Source organism: Typopeltis vanoorti, chromosome 8, assembly GCF_054136105.1.
Source record: "Typopeltis vanoorti isolate ZY-2024b chromosome 8, IOZ_Tvanoo_1.0, whole genome shotgun sequence".
Classification (NCBI taxonomy): Eukaryota; Metazoa; Arthropoda; class Arachnida; order Uropygi; family Thelyphonidae; genus Typopeltis; species Typopeltis vanoorti.
In genome coordinates, this window is record NC_143556.1 from 8,598,124 (window position 1) to 8,615,616 (window position 17,493).

At 35.3% G+C, this 17,493-nt stretch overlaps 1 protein-coding gene across 1 annotated transcript in view; it reads left to right on the forward strand.

Annotated features, from left to right (window-relative positions):
* The window catches only part of LOC150103712 (nose resistant to fluoxetine protein 6-like), a 308,906-nt gene extending 294,692 nt beyond the window's left edge, over positions 1–14,214 (forward strand). Inside the window, exons 14-15 of the mRNA XM_090396914.1 lie at positions 3,772–3,914; positions 13,818–14,214. Coding sequence (XP_090253040.1) covers positions 3,772–3,914; positions 13,818–13,931 — 257 coding nt within the window. The 3' untranslated portion in view covers positions 13,932–14,214. The remainder of the gene's footprint in view (positions 1–3,771; positions 3,915–13,817) is intronic.
* The last annotated feature ends 3,279 nt before the right edge of the window (positions 14,215–17,493 follow it).

The following is a 17,493-nucleotide window of genomic DNA, read 5'->3' on the forward strand; positions in this document are numbered from 1 at the left end:
AAGTTGTTGGTACAAGAAGCTGTCTGCATGGTTCAGTTTTTGTTCTAAATGGATTACTTTTACCATAACATTATCGAAAATTTAAAATTTTCGGTGAATTGTTTTTCGATTATTTGCATTTTCGACGAATTTTCTTTCGATGAATTGTCTTTTCAATGAATTGTCTTTCGATGAATTCGCTTTTCGATGAATTTTCCTGTAACCAAAATAGCATGTGACTGATGAGGCTGTGGATTGTGTGCAGGCATCACTTTCTAGGAGCCCACTTAAGTCAATTAAACAGGCTGTAGATTCCTTGTTCAACAGATGACATTGTTCACAAACATCTTCATTTGCATTAGTACAAAGTTCAACATCTTCAGCCAGTGATTACTGCTTGAGAGTTGATTTCACTGCTGAGATGATCAGCCGTATCAATTACAATCCCAGTTATCTTGATCTGTTGTTATTCAGTGATGAATCAAGCTTTCATATTTGCAAGAAAGATTACAGACACAACTGCCACATTTGGGATACTGATAATCCTCACCAAGTGATTGAAAGTGAAAGGGACACACCAAAAGTTATTGTCTGGTTAGGAGTGCACAAAAATGGCATCATTGGTGTGTTTCTTTTTTCATAGAACCCACAGTGATGGGACACACTTACCTTGACATGCTGCAGATCTTTGCTGTTCCACAGATTCTCGTAGGTTTCACATTTTAGCAAGATGGTGCACCACCACCACACTTCCATTGAGATGTTACTACATTTTTAAATGAGACATTGGATCAGCAGAGAAAGCCTAACTGCCTAGATCTCCAGATATGACTCCATTAGACTTTTTTGAATGGGGCTTTATTAAAGACTATGTGTACCAGAGAAAAGTTCGAGATTTTGATCATTTGAAACAGCATATTGTTGCAGCAGTTGCTCTGATAACACCTCAGATGCTGGGAAACACTTAGCAAAAGCTCAAATATCATTTTGACATCTATTGAGCTACAAAAGGAGTCCATATTGAACTTTACTTTCATAAAAACTTGGTAAGTTACTCTATACAATAACAAAAAATGATTTTATTAAATTTTTATAGATGACAAGATATGTGTGTATTTTTGGATACCTCTAGCCCAGACACCTGTATTTTACTCTGTCCCACAGTATTCACAGTACAAAATGCATAAATCTGCATTTAACAACACTGAATTCATACTCATTATCATTTGCTCATATAAGCTGGTCATATCAATCTACAGAGATTCTGTATTAGCTGAATCCTTGATTACAATCACCAACTTTCATTATTAGCAAATAATTGGATATTACTTACTCTCAAACCAGGCGCAGTATCATCAGTACTGTATAGGTTAAACGAAGCTAAACAACAATGCCTCACATCAAACATTTTTAATACAATGTTTGAGCTGGCAATGCTGAGAACAGACTTGTCAACCAAGATCAACTTTATCTAGCTGTTTTCCTTTAAGAAATTCTAGGTAAGTATAAAGTTTTAATTATTATACATTAAAAAAATGTTTCCACTGTATGAAAAATGAAAATGCTCTTGTATATGTCGACATAGGTTTCTGTAGTTAAGCGGTTCTGTAGGTAGTTTTCGGTATTGAGACCACATGTTAATATAAAGAGTTTATTAAAAATAAACAATTAAAAAAACCGAGTTTTATGTGTCGTAAGACTTACATCATCAAGGAGTAATGGTACATAAAAGTTTTACACAACAAAAACTTATTGACAATTAATTACACATATTAGATGTTTTTTATAACTTCACAACTGTTAAATAATTGAGAAATCAGAATACAAATGATATATTAGTTACTGTATGCATGTTGGAACATTGCTAATTGTTGTCATGTTCTGTGGTTCACGCGTGCTATATCCTAGGTCTGTGGTAGTTAAACTTTTGATGAAGGCAGACCATACTTGATGTAAAATCAAGCCTTGATTTGTATTGCACTGTGTGCATTTGCACAGCTTCTTTAAATTTCTTGTGAAACAGGTATTATCAATATATAATGTTTTTCTGTTGCCAGAGTACTTGATGGCCAGTAGTGGCTGTGTGGAATGCTAAACCTGATTTGTGCTCCCTTCTTTTTTCGATGTCTTTTACACGTTCAGGCATGCGGATCTCTCTCTCAACCTTCCTGTCTGGCCTACGTAACATGATGACACCACACATAGGAAAAACAGAATCATTCATAAAGAATAGTTTGCATTTCATTGAAAAGGTAAAGGATATAAATATAGAACCTTCAACATATTAGCAAGTTTCAATATAGTCACTCTCTTCACCAATGGGCCCAGAAATGATCTACTTGGAAACCTTTTCCCACTGGATAATGTAGCATTATACAAACACTGCATGAAAAACACCTTTTTCATTTTTCAAGACAAATATTGGAACAAAAAGAAGGACTTGCCATGGGTTCCCCTTACCCTTTCTCCTGCCTTAGCCAACCTGTTTATGGAAAATTTCGAAACTAATGTATCAAAAACCTATCAGAAGAACTCAAAAGTTTGGTTACATTATGTTGGTGATATTTTCGTTATTTGGTCGGGAACAGTGCATGAGCTGATTGCTTTCAAAGATTATCTGAACAACTTGAATCCAATATAAAATCCACTATTGAACTAGAATAGCATTAAAAAGTACTATTCCTTGATATCCTTGTCGAAGTAAACGAAGAGGAAAAAAGGTTATCCTTCTCCATATATAGAAAACTCACCACAACGGGAAGATTTTTAAATGCTGCTTCACACCACCATCCATTGCAAAAAATAAACATAATTAAAACTTTGCGAGACAGGGCATCCAATATATATAGCACACCAATTAATAGAAATGTAGAATTACACTAACTGGCACAGTACTTTGTGCTTAATGATTTTGAACCCAAGATGATCAAAAAAATTCTTAATTACAACTCCTGCAAACCCCCTTACTTAAACACGATTTCAAAAATGCAATCACGCTGCTGTACATCAAAAATGTCACGGACGAAGTGGCTATGTTGCCCCGTGAATACAACATAAAAGTGGCTGTTCTGCCTTTACAAAAAATATCAAGATTCCTACATCCACCAAATATGCTACATCACCCATGAAAAAACCAGGCATCTATGAGATTCATTGCTCTTGTGACATTTGTTATGTAGGCCAGATGGGAAGGTCAGGAGAGATCCGCATGCCTTAACATGTAAAAGACATTGAAAAAAGAAGGGAGCACAAATGAGGTATATTTCCACATAGTCATTACTGACCATCAAGTACTCTGGCAACAGAAAAACATGTCATATATTGATAACTGTTTCACAAGAAAATTTAAAGAAGCCGCACAATGCTTAGGATCCCTACACAGTGCAATAAAATCAACGCATGATTTTACATCAAGTGTGGACTGCCTTTATCAAAAATTTAACTGTCACAGACCTAGGATATGGCACCTGTGAACAGAGAATGTGACAATAACTAGCAATGTTCCAACATACATACAGTAATGAATATATCATTTGTATTCTGGTTTCTCAATTACTTATATGTGTAATTAATTGTAAATAAGCTTTAGTTGTGTAAAATTTTTATGCACCATTACCCCTGATGATGTAAGTCTTTCGGCACACAAAACCTATCGTTTTTTTTTAATTGTTTATTTTTAATAAACTCTTTATATTAGTATGTGATCTCAATACCGAAAACTACCTACATGCTCTTGTATATTTTCATTTACTTCGCATCCTGAAAATGTATAATACTTTTCTTCTTACTTAGGTTTTATTAATTCATTTTTATCATGGAAAGGATGGATTCCATTGAGTAGACTTACTTATGCTGCTTATCTTGTTCATCCTATCATACTTGCAACTTATCTACAGGCATTTAAGTCTACTTTGATGTATTCTAACATCACAATGGTAAGCAAGCTGCTTTAATTATTTTTCTTTTTCAATTCTTTGTTGTGATACACTGCTCTTTCTTAAAAACAGTTTATATGCCTACTTAATAGCAAATAATTCTCCTATTTTTTTTGGTTTTGTTTTATAGCAGTTCTACTCACAAAACATTGAATCCCCATAGAATGCTAGTCCACCATAGGTAGACCATTCATATGTGCTATGAACCCTGCTCTAGAAAATCAAATATGGATTTATACAATGCAACTTCAACAAGAGAGGTGGTAATAGCACTGTCACTTGCTAATGACATGGATCTAGTTTTCCTTTTTTTTTTTTTTTTTTTTTTTTAAGGAGAAAAAAACATTTTTATAAACATAGGCAAACTAATATAATAATAATAATAATTATTATTATTTAGGCCTCCGAGGAGTCAAAAGACTCATTGCGGGAGGTCCTTCCTAGGAAACACGTCTATCAAGACTTATCGTGAGAGGTCTCTCCTAGGAAACACAAAGTCTGTCATTCCACTCCTTAAACTCATTGACTGTTCTTGCTATCACCACTCTATCAGGCAATGCATTCCACGGATCAACCACCCTCCATGCAAAGAAACTACTCCTCACCCTCTTGCTGAAAGTTTCCTTTCATAACTTCCAGGGATGGCCCCTTGTCATCACGTTCAACCAAGCAAAAGAACTCCCCAGTGTCAACCCTGTAACCACCTCTCAACAATTTAAAAGTCTCAATCATATCACCTCTCCTTCTTCTATCCACCAAACTCTGCAGTCCACATTCCCTCAGCCGATCCTCATAACTAACATTGTACAGTCCCGAAACTATCTTTGTTATCCGCCTTTGTACCCTTTCCACAGTTCACTTATCCCCTTCAAATCCTGGGGACCAAATCTGAGAACAGTAGTCCAAGGGTGGACTATTGTTCTCAGATTTGGTTCTTTTGCTTGGAGTTTTATCGCTGACCTCAGAGATAAAAGAGTTATCACTGCAGGTCAGCATCCTTCTCATTATTGCAGTAATCCTCTGTGTTACCTTCACTACCTTTGCAATATGTCCACTGAATTTCAGGTTTCTTTCAATCATCAACCCCAGATCTCTTGTCTTCCCTACTTCCTCCAGTATAGCTCCTCCAATAGAGTATGCAGTGTCCCATCAATGTGTCCCACACCTCAAGACCTTACATTTTGCTGCATTAAACTGAGACCCCCATTCATTTGCCCATCTCACACTAATAATTATTATTATTTGTCACCTCCAGGGAGTCCAAAGACTCATCGAAGGAGGGCATCTGCTCTACAACACTGTTTCCACCACTCACAATCCACCAACTGACCACAACTATACCAACACCATCTATCGCCGACCACCACCAGTATTTCCACAGACAATCACAAACATCCATGCACACAGCGGGATTCGAGCCAACAGCCTTTTGTCTTGGGAGCAGATACGCTAACCACTCGGCCAGCCAGTTTTTTTTTCCTTACATTGGGAAAATTTGTGAAACACACACATCAGACTGCCATGTCACTCATTGGAATGATATGGCAGTCTGACTGTCATATCACTGCAATTAAAAGAAGTAATACAAGCTCTAGACCTTATTTTAAACAGTGCTGCACAACTGCTTCCAAAAATGCTACTACCTTGGAATGGAGGCATTAACTGACATTGATATGACTTGTTGCAACTTGTCTTTATGCAGTAAAGGGAAATTTTCCACCCTCACATTGTCTGTCAACAGTTTCTTCAAACATACAGAAGCAGAATGCTTTGATTTTTTACCTGCTGTACATATAGAACCAAAATCAAAGTTTCTATTGGGGTCTTTAGCCAGGAACTATACTGCTGAGCTTCATGAAACAGAGTTCATCCTAAACTGAAATGCTATCAGGGTGCATTCTTCCATCAGTTCAAAAAAGTTCTCTACTAGTACTAAAATGTCTGGTATGACACCTGCATCCAGTGCTCTCTCAGATTCAGTATTTATCCTATCAAATATTGAGACAATGCAGAATAAGGTTAAGCTTGATCAAATTTGTAGAGCCAAATGAATTGAAACTTAAAAAGTTTAAAATTTTACCAGAGAGTTTATGAGAATATAACCTTGGTTATAGGAATTGTCTTAGCTTGCACTAACTTAAAAGACATGGACTCTGCTCAAAGCATGTAACTGAAGCCTTTGTGGCTATGTATCCTGGTATTATATAAGGAAGCCCCAATGAGATCAGTGCTTGTGTTGGACATTAGAATCAAGGTCAGTGAGACTAGCCACAGACACTGGAGTTAGGTCAGCTCATTCCAGTGGCCCATCCAGAGGGGAGGCCAGGGGGGCCCTGTTCCCCCCAAAGCAAAAGGGAAAAAAAAGCACTAAAATTTTCCAAAAATCTTTTCCTAATTAAAATTATTTTTTTTTTGTTTATGTTGTGTTGTGTCTTCTATTGTGTGTATTCTCAAATTGTCTACTCAACTCGCCCCCCCCCCAAGATTAAATCCTGAGTGCGCTACTGGCTCATTCCATAAGATAACATGATCTTAATGAAAATTAACTATTATTTAGATATTTGTCAAGTGTTGGTGAATAACTAATTTAATTACCAACTAGTTTCACTGGCTTGTGCTGTCAGCTTCATCAGGGTACAATCAGGAAAGCAAAGAAACGAAAATTACAAGCTATACGTTAACTGACGATTCTGTTTCAATAACAAAATAGTAGTGCGCGTGAAACAATACGCGTGCTGCGGATACATGATTTACTTGTTGAGATGCATTTTATAGTTTGCACTGAAGTTCATTTCTTGTGTGTTTATGGATCTAATTAAAGTCTTCCATATATCTGGTAGGATTAAACCCTGGTTTCTGTTGAGGTTATTTGTGGAACGAGAGACTGTAGCAGCTTCTTTGAAGATTCTGGAATGGAAAGAAGCTGCTACAGTCGCTTGTTCCACAAATAACCTCAACAGGAACCAAGGTTTAATCCTACCAGATATATGGAAGACTTTAATTAGATCCATAAACACACAAGAAATGTACTTCAGTGCAAACTACAAAATGCATCTCAACAAGTAAATCATGTATCCGTGGCACGCGTATTGTTTCACGCGCACTACTATTTTGTTATTGAAATAGAATTGTCAGTTAACGTATAGCTTGTAATTTTCGTTTCTTTGCTTTCCTGATTGTACCCTGATGAAGCTGACAGCACAAGCCGGCAAAACTAGTTGGTAATTAAATTAGTTATTCACCTACACTTGACCAATATCTAAATAATAGTTAATTTTCATTAATCTTTGTGGTTAAGAATTAACAATTTCTAATAATAACATGATCTTATTTATTTAATTAACATATGAGGAAAAATACAAGAAATTAATTTGCAAAACTATATACATGTTGACAGTTCAGTTAACTAATCTATGGCACTATCTGGGAGTAAATGCAAGTTCTTGAGGCTCCCAGGGAAGGAGCATGTGGGACCGTCATTAGTAATATTATATGATGCCTAGTCTGCACAATGCCACACACACAAAAAAGTGACTGTGAAATTTCCATAGATGTAATAAGTGGACACAGCAGCCTTATCTGGTCCTAAATCTGTTTAGCTGGTCTCAGAGGTGTTGAGGTAGACTGAATCCTGGAGGTTTGATAGTTGGATCTGTCATCGAGTACTTGATTGTAGTTTATTCCATAGTCTTCTCCACCAGTCCCCAGGACTGATGGAGAAGACTGGAATAAACTACATGGGCATCGTCAGGTGAAAAAGAGAAAATTCGTTAGCTATATTCAAAACATGAATCACAATTGTGAGTCAAGTAGCATCTGCTTACTAGCTGGTGTCTTGGTTATTATTATTATTATTATAATCTGACCTCCATGAAATCAGACTCATTGTGGGAGGTACACACTACTGCACACAATGCTTATGAAACTCTGCTTTAAATTGATTCGGTGTGTCTACACCCACAGTACACTCAGACAATGCATTATACTCACAACAACCATTCTCCATGAAAAGAACTTACTCTCACTCCTCTGCTCACACCCCCTCCTTATACAGTTTCCAGCAATGGCCTATTGCTTTAGCCCTCCCCCCCCCTCCATTCTATGAAAAATCTGCTCCACGTCAATCTAATAACAACTCCTGACTAACTTATATGTCTCAATCATATCTCCTCTGTTCCTCCTACTCACAAGGCTCTGCACTTACATTCTCTCAATCTGTCCTCATACTCCACATTCCAAAGACCACTGATCACCTTTGTGAAGCTTCTCTGGACCCTTTCCAACATATTCTCATCACCATGAAAACCCAGTGACCAAATGTGTGCAGAATAATCCATATGAGGCCTGATCAAGGCCTTAAAAATTGGCATCATAACCTCTTTGTCTCTGTATGTCAGGGTCCTCCGCATCATTGCCATTATCCAATGTGACTTCACAACTTGTGCAATGTGGCCTCTGAATTTCAACTCCTTGTCCACCATCACTCCTAGATCTCTCATCTCCTCTACTTCGATTAAAGTTCCCCCACCAAGTGTATACTTTGCATCCCATCGTTGCTTACCAAATCTCAAAACCTTACACTTTGCAAAATTGAACTGACAGTTCTACTCACCTGCCCAATCATGCAATCTATTCAAGTCCTCTTGTAAGGCCATAACATCCACTTGACTCTGCATTGCTTTCCCCAGTTTTGCATCATTTGCAAACAGCTGTATATCACTAGTTAAACCCATGACAATATGAATAACATATGGTGGCAGCGCATACATAAGCACTGTGACACTGCAGCACCCCTAAGGAAAAAATGAAAAAATTAAATTTTGTATGTGTTTATAAATAATAACAATGCTTACAACATTATATAAATGCAATACATGTTAAAGCTCATGTTTTGACATTGATTGAATATTTAATAATTGTAATTGTTCGATTAATGTTTTAGATTATGAAACAAATGCACTGCGATCTGATGCAGTGTCAGAATTATCATGTTAGGCCACTTATAGCTAGCTTTGCCAATATTCGTTTGCGCTTCTCGTTGCACGTTACAAGTGATTCTGACACTGCTCATTTGTGCAGTGTATGTTATTTCTGTGAGATACAAAACTTTTATTATTAGTGCGTGTTCAGGGTGAACTATTTTTTGTAAATCTTATTTTATTTTGTTAAAATACCATATAATTATTTATTTATTATAGATACAAGGCTGAATTATGACGAGTGTCACTGTTGAAAATATGAAAAGAATTATTTTTTTTTAATTATCGTTACACAAAACAAATGCACTGCAATCTAACGCAGTGTGAGAATTATCGCGCTAATTGCAGCTAGACTCACCAATATTCGTTTACGCTTGTCATTTCTCGTTACAAGTGGTTCCGACACTGCTCGTTTGGGCAGTGTATCTTGCGTGTGTTATTTCTGTGAGATACGAAACTTTTATTATTGGTGTTTGTTCGTGGTGAGAATGAAATATTTTTAATAAAGCAATTTTTTAATATGTACATTTATTTATTAATTAATTGGTTACTGATTAGGTAAAAAATAATTTTTTATTTTATTATTTTAGTTTTTATTTTGTATATGCAGCACCCCCACTTAAAATTTTCACTGGCCACCACTGCTAACATACAAATTGAACAGCAATGACCCCAAACTGACACCTGTGGCACACACCACTAGTAAACTTTCTCTTTCGGGATACTGCACCCCCATATACAAATTTCTGATACCTATCCAACAGCCAGTCATGCAATCTATCTAACACATGGGCTTGTATGCATTATACAAGCCCATGTGTTTCAATTTATATAAGAGCTTGAGGTGTAGCAGTCTTTAAAATGTCTTTGCAAAATCCAAGTACACCATTATATATGCATCTCTCCTATCCAAGGTATTTGTCACCTTGTAATACATAAGTAAGTTAGTGAAACATGATCTCCCCTTAACAAACCGATGCTGATAACCACAGAGAATACTGCTGTTATCAACCCATTTCTGTATCCTACTTCTCACCAATCTCTCCACTACTTTCACCACAACTCCAGATATACAGACCAGCCTATAACTTGAAGCCTTATGCACCACCTTTATGCAGTGGAACAATTTTACTCTCCTTCCTTCCACTCCTTGGAACCTGTGCTGTTATAAGACTTTTATTAAACAAGCATGCCAATGCTACTGCCAATGCCCTGGAACATTCCCTTAAGATGTGTGGTGATATATCATCAAATCCTATCACCTTATTGACATCAGGGTTATTTATTTCCTCAAATACCTCATGCTCACTCACATTTATGTCCTCTACACTTAAGTTCGTCATGATTCCACCCTGATCAGGATGAAACATCCTTAAAAATTGATACTGAATACCTCAACAATGCCTTCTGTAGCAGTTACCATTCAACCAACTTCATCTTACCATGATCATTCTTCCTTTCTTGCAACATATCTAAAAACTCTCTAGGATGTTTCTTTGCCTGATTTGCCAATTTCTGCCCAAAATCTACTTTTGTTTTCCTTACTAACTGAGTCACTCTCCTGGCTTGTTCTTTATACTCTTCATGTGACTGATTATTAATATTATTCATCTTGTACTTCCTCCAGAGTACTTTCTTTTTTCCAGATTTCATGCTTAAGCCCCACATTCATCCATTTAACACCTGCCTTATTCAGTCTTTTTGCCTTTGGAATACATTCACACTTTGATGCTGTTATGTATTTCTTTGCCATTTCCCATGCAGCATTTATTTCCTTACCACTCAACTCCTCATTCCATGTTATAGCTCCAAGCTGTCTCCTAAGCTTGTCATAATCACTAACTCCACATATATCCTTTCCTCTCAAAAGTCTGCACATTACTAACCACAACACAGGTGATTACTTCATGATCACTTTCACCAACTGGAGGAAAGTATGAAATCCTTCTCGCAATCACATCTTCTGATAAAATAGTTAGATTTAGAACTCTCGATCCTTGCATGGCCTCCTCTACTTGCTGCCTGAGATAGTTATCTCTCAAGAACTCAAGAAACTCATTTTCCTTATTTCCAGATGCTATCTCTTCAATCCAATCTATACTGCCATAATTAAAATCATCCATAATAATTGTCCTTCCTTTGTACACTAATCAAAGTTTTTTATATATTTCTTCATCATTACCCTCCACATTCCCAGGCCTGTAAAATATCCAACTAAATATGTCTTCCTCTCAACCACACTGTTACACCACACTGCTTCATAACCATTGTGACTGTTTCCCTCTTTCATGTCTACCTTATGTGGACATAATTCCGACTATCATCAGCAGCACTCCCCCTCCCTTCTTGTCTTTTCATTCCTCACGAAAAATACTGTATCCCTTCCATTTTTATTCCCATTATGATATCATCTTCACTCAACCATGTTTTGCTTATTCCAATGATTTTGGGGTGAATAAACTCAATCACTGAAACCATTTCATCCCTCTTATTTTTAATACTTCTGGCATTTGTAAACAAACGCAGCAGTTCATTTTTAGGTCTATAGCCAGTCCTATCAAAGCCATGTGTTGGTTGTGATTTCTTCACCATGCCTGCCCAATCACCTTTATCACCACTTACCACATATATTTGCTCAGTCTCAGCTTCCCCATCCACATCACAATATACTTCATCCATTCATACATCCATTCACTACCGACTTCAACATCCACTCTCCCCGTGCCATGCCCCCCCCCAAGATCCCCCCCCTTCCCCGTTTCCCTTTTCCTCTTGCATTCCCATTCTATCTTTATCTCTCACATTATTACTGGTTCCACTGCCAAACACTTTTGCTTCTTCAGTACCACTCTCCTGATTTTTTTCCTTCATCTCTTTCTTTTGATCTCTTGCACTTATTACACACACTCTACTTCCACATGCTGTACTTTCACTCATCAACACTTTCTCCAGTACACTTACTCCAAAGCCATTTAAATGCAACCTATCACACCTGTATAATTTCATTCTTCCCTCAAACACATGCCATACATCCACAAACTTCACTCCCTTCTCCTCACAGCTCTGCTAGTATACCATTCATGATTTTGGCTCTCTGTCGCAAGTCATCATCGTCATACCTCGGCAGCACACTGTCAACCTTTCCTACTACACTGTTATCTTTCACTCTTCTCTCTCTCTCTCTCTCTCTCAGCTGCAAATCCATTTTGTGGATTTCGGGATGGCAGTACACTGCACCTTCACTCATATTTTTCATCTAACAACCTTTGAACTACTGAAATCATCAAAATTCCAGAATATCAACTTCTGTAACTCTAGATTCTAATCTCTAAACAGTTTTAAATTAAGGTTCTGATAACCTTGTTAATTTTGATTATAGTAAGTAGGAAAAGTAACTATGTAGTCTTGGAGGTGGCTAAGTATGTAGAATTTTCATTTAAAAAATAGTGTATGTATACAGAGATAGCGATTATGACAAACTTAGGAAGTAGCTTGATGCAGTGCCATGGAACAAGAAACTGCAAGTAAGGGTATTAACAGTTATATAGGAAATGATCAAGGAGTGTTTGAAAGAATTGAAGCTGCTTGTCCATGATCAGAAGAATGAATTAACTTGGAGCCAACCTGGTTGGCTGAGCACATTTTGCATACCCACTCTCCAATCAACAGGCTGCAGGTTTAAATCCTGCTGTAGACATGGATGTTTGTAATTATCTTTATGTGAGAGATGAATTTCATTTCTCGGTGCGAGACCACTGCTCCAGTCTCTAAAGCAGGGTCTCTGGACTATGTAAAAAAATTAATTAAAATTGTGAAAAAAATAAATACATAAAATTAATAAAAAAAAAATATATATATATATATATATAGGGAAAAATCCTTAGCCCATCTACTGTACAAAATGTACTCTAGGTTTTGCAAATAACCTTTCATGGGTGGGAGAAACATTTAAAAAAAAAAGAAAGAAAATGAAAAATGGATGACCAGCATCATAATTTAACAAAAGCTTATCAAAAAAAAAATATATATATACAGGAGAAGTTAAAGAGAAATGTGATCAGCAAGCTCATGAGCAGTTCAAAGCACAGACAAGAAGATGACCTGTATGGGTAAGGAGGGCAAAATCAGATTCTGCTGGAATTCTTTCTATGTTTGTTAGTAAAAGAAAGAATAATAATGGAAGAATAGCTTTAATGAATGCAGATGATATGGAGGTAACAATAACAGAAGAAATATTTAAATTACCCAGTAACCACTTTGTAAGAATGTATCATCCAGAGATAATGCAGTGATTGATGTGAGAGAGCAGATGCAGACTGGAGTTATGAAATATTCATCTAATTACAGGCATGGGATTAGACAGGATATCAGACTATTTATTACAAAAAAAGACAAACTTAAAAAGTCCAGCCAGAGGTACTGCAAACAATAATATTTAAATTAATGTGCACATAATTGGTTAGCTGATGTTTGGGATGAACAAAGGGCGAATAAAATTCAGAAGCAAATAAATCAAATCATGTAAATTACATAAGAGGGTGAGAGGCATATATGTTTCAGTGTTTCTTAAATGGTAAAGACATAAGTTTAAATCATGAGTAAAGTGATAAGAAAAAAATGAGGAATAGATTTTTCTCATGAAAAGTGGAGGGTGATTGGCTGCATTGTTCGAAAAGGCAATGAGTACACTGAAATTGAATGAATTTAAGGAGAACTATGGGGAGGTTGATGGCTAGAGTAATAGTAGCGTAAATATTAAGAAACTGACTGCTGCCATTTCTTATGTATCTTTTATTTTTATATTTTACATTTAATCTTGTAGCTATTTAAGAATAATTATTTTGACAAAAAAAAACATCACATTGAATTATCCATGAATGCAATAACTGTCCCAAAAATGTATAATGACACTTTTATTTTCCAGGTGACATATTTTTTGGGTTTCCTGGTATTGTCCTATGGAGTAGCAATTTTTACATCATTGGTTACAGAAGCTCCTATGATGCAAATAGAAAAACTCTTCCTTAAACGCAATTGATCAAAATAAAATTTAGGAGAATTTCAGTTAAAATACCGTTGCCTCTCACTAAAGAAAACTTGCAAGGAACACAAGAATAGTTTTTACAAGTAGATAGCTCATTTAATGTAAAGTTCAAAGGATTTAAAATTTTAGGAACATAATAATGAGATCTGCTAAACATGTCAAAATTTGCCCATTTTCTTTTGTTCATGTACAAATCAGTGAACTTAAGCCTTATTGATAATAATAAGAGTAATATTTTGCTTAAATTTTGTTTCAGTGACAAAAGAAAGCATGAGAAAACAAATAACATAATTTTAATGGAAATATATAATTATGTATTACCAAATAAATTACTGTGATTTGCTAGAGTAAATGAGGATTTTAAGAGACATTATCAAAAGCAAAAGTTGTTTTTTTATCAGCATAATGCAAGCTATCTTCTTTTCTAATGTTTCAATGAATTTAAAGGTTGTGCATACATGGGCACTTTTCACTTCCATCCCAAGAAACAAAAAACTCATTTTGCTAGGTTGTCAGCAGCTCTTCTTTGAGATGGATGAGATGCCTATTTTATTTTATTTTTTTTTAGTTGACTTCCATTTACCTGAGGTTGTTGGGAATCGCATAAAAAAAAGACATAGTTGCATTATCCATCCCAAAGAAGTTCTGCTGATCACCTAGCAAAATAATGTTTTTGTTGCCAGTGGTGAAAGTAAACATACAAACAAACATGCACAGTCTTTAAAATGCATTAGCAGGAATGGCAATCTTCTTAATGTCCTATCTTTGGTGTGACATCAACAGGATTATACTAATTTTTCTGTTAAATATATGGAATAACAACTTAATTCTCACTGGATAAATATGATATGTTTATATATATATATGTTTATTTATAAAGGATAAATATATATAAAGGGTGGGTGTGTGTGTGTGTGTTCATGAGCTTCAACTCAGTTGTTATGATACATTTTAAAAATAGAGATTTAATGACTTTAAACCGAGATAAAATATTAAATTTTAATGAGAATGATACAACTAGTTTCAGCTTTTTACGGCCTTCATCAGGTATCCACTAAAGGTAGAAAATAATAATAAAAATTGAAGTTTCTAAAAAACTGAGAATCACAGGTAAAAAAGCAATACATAATTAACATATAAAAAACGTTGTATTTTTCAAGTTGTTCTATCCAACGTGCCATTGTTTATTGCATGCATGCTTGTAGGCTCTTGTGAACGCCAGTATTGAGCAACTGCAGTATGGCTAGCAGGGATGTTGTAACTCAAATTGTTGTTTAAGTGTTCAGGATTAAGGAGGATTTCCCTGGATTCCACAGTTTTCCTTTCAAACTCATCACTGCAGCGAAAAATATTTTCGGATCTATCCCAGCAAACTGAGTGACTCCATAGATCATCATGAGGATTGTTTGAGAAAAGAACATGACTGGATAGGGCAGATGCATATGATCTTTTATAGGAGATGTCTCTCTTATGTTCCTCTATACGTAGTTCAATAGATTTATTAGTCTGTCCAAAATAAGGATTATTATCGCACCATAATTTATATACACCTGGATATTTTAGTTGTGATGAATAAGCTTCAGATGGCTTATAAGTGAACGGATTTTAGGAAGAGCAGTGAAAAACGTCCTGATGTTGTATTTAAAGACTTTAGCCAAGCCAATTTATTGGAGACTGAACTAATGTATGGGATGGAGATGCTACCTTTAAAAATAGTAGCTTCTGTAGTGCACTGCCTAGGAGGTTCCAGAAGAAATTTCTTAATCGTTTTTTCAGAATATCCATTTTGTTTAAAAATAAGAGAAAGGTGATTAATTTCTTTTTGGAGTTCATCTGTTTCATTTAAAAGAGAGCATGCTCATTAAAACTTAATATTTTATCTCAGTTTAAAGTCATTAAATCTCTATTAAATATATATAAAAAACTTTATATATTCTGAATATTTTTATATTTATATATTTATATATAGGATAAATATGTATATATAGGAATGCCCATCCTTTAGCAGTGGAACAATATATATATATATATATATATATATATATATATATATATATATATATATATATAGAAACTGTACATACTGTATATAAATTAAATTTGTATCAACATGACAACTGTATTTATTTAAGTGTTTGTTTGCTTTAAGGGGAAGGGGGGCAGCGATCCTGCTTCCCAAAGAAAAAGGAAAAAACACTAGAAAATTTTCCAAAAATCTTTTCCTAATTAATAAAATTATTATTTTCTTATTTATGTTGTATCGTGTCTTCTATTTCTATGCTACTTATATATCTCTTCTCTCACTATTTAGTCCATTTAATAATTTTTCAAAGTATTTCCTCCGGACATCTGGGATATGTATTTAGTAATTAGTGATCATCGCAGATGCTCAGTCATAAGTCGTATGCGATGCGTAGTGTGTATTCTCAAATCGTCTACTTAACTCAGTCCCCCCCCCCCCCCACACACACACATACACCCCCACAAGATTAAACCCTGAGTGCGCTACTGCTCACTGGTGGCATCTTTGTCTATAAACGGCATATGTTCTCTGACCAATTTGCCCGTACGCAGGATGAAACATTGGAATCCCGGAGAAAAACTCTTTCTACCTTCTCATGAGATCAGCTAATGCAAGAGCGACTATTTTCTAAGATCATTACTTGATTTACTGGTTATTTATATGATTTCTTCTTTTTTATGTACTGCTTCTTGTTTGCACTATTAGATTTGTATTTTCCACTCCTTGCAGACACTTTCACGACATGCTGACTTAGCTGATGCGTGTGGTTCATGTTATCAAACTCCTTTACTTGTTCCTCAGTAATATTTCCAAAGTTCAGCATACATCTTTAATTAAATACTCATTTTTATCATACTACAGCTACGTGGTGGTCACTTCTTGTCTCAGACTTCCCATACACCTTGTGTATTGGACCAGTCCATTTATTCAAATTCGAATTGGTTCATTTATTCTGTCCTCTTCCCATCAATATTAGAGCTCATCCATTATCTGACAAAGCGCCGTCTACAGTAACGGAATATGAAAATTTCTTCTTTTGTATGTTCACTCCGTATGATTCTTTGATTTGCTTTTTCTCTCAAAACTTTCAAAAAAAAAAAAAAAAAACAGGCACGCCATCATTGAGAACGATCAAAGAAATTTCTGAAAAGTTATTTTCAAAGCTGTTTTAAGATCATATATAATTATTAATTTCAATTTATGAATATGAAATAAACAGATCATTTTATCTAAAATCTCAGCCGCTTGTGTTGATTTTGTAAAACTGCAATCGTCCCAGTTTCTAACCACTTCACTATTTAGCGCATAATTTTTTAAATTATATTTAAATAATTAAATTTTTTTTTTTTTTTTTCCCAAATATACTTGAAATATATTTTACTTTGAGAAGCAGCCGCCGCACTAATTTTGGTATGCTAGTAAATTCTTCATGTATGACTTGAATATGAGGTGATATTTTTATGGCACGAGATTCGTTTTTCTATTAACGATTAACTTGGGTTTCACTATACCATTAAAAAATAAATAAAAATA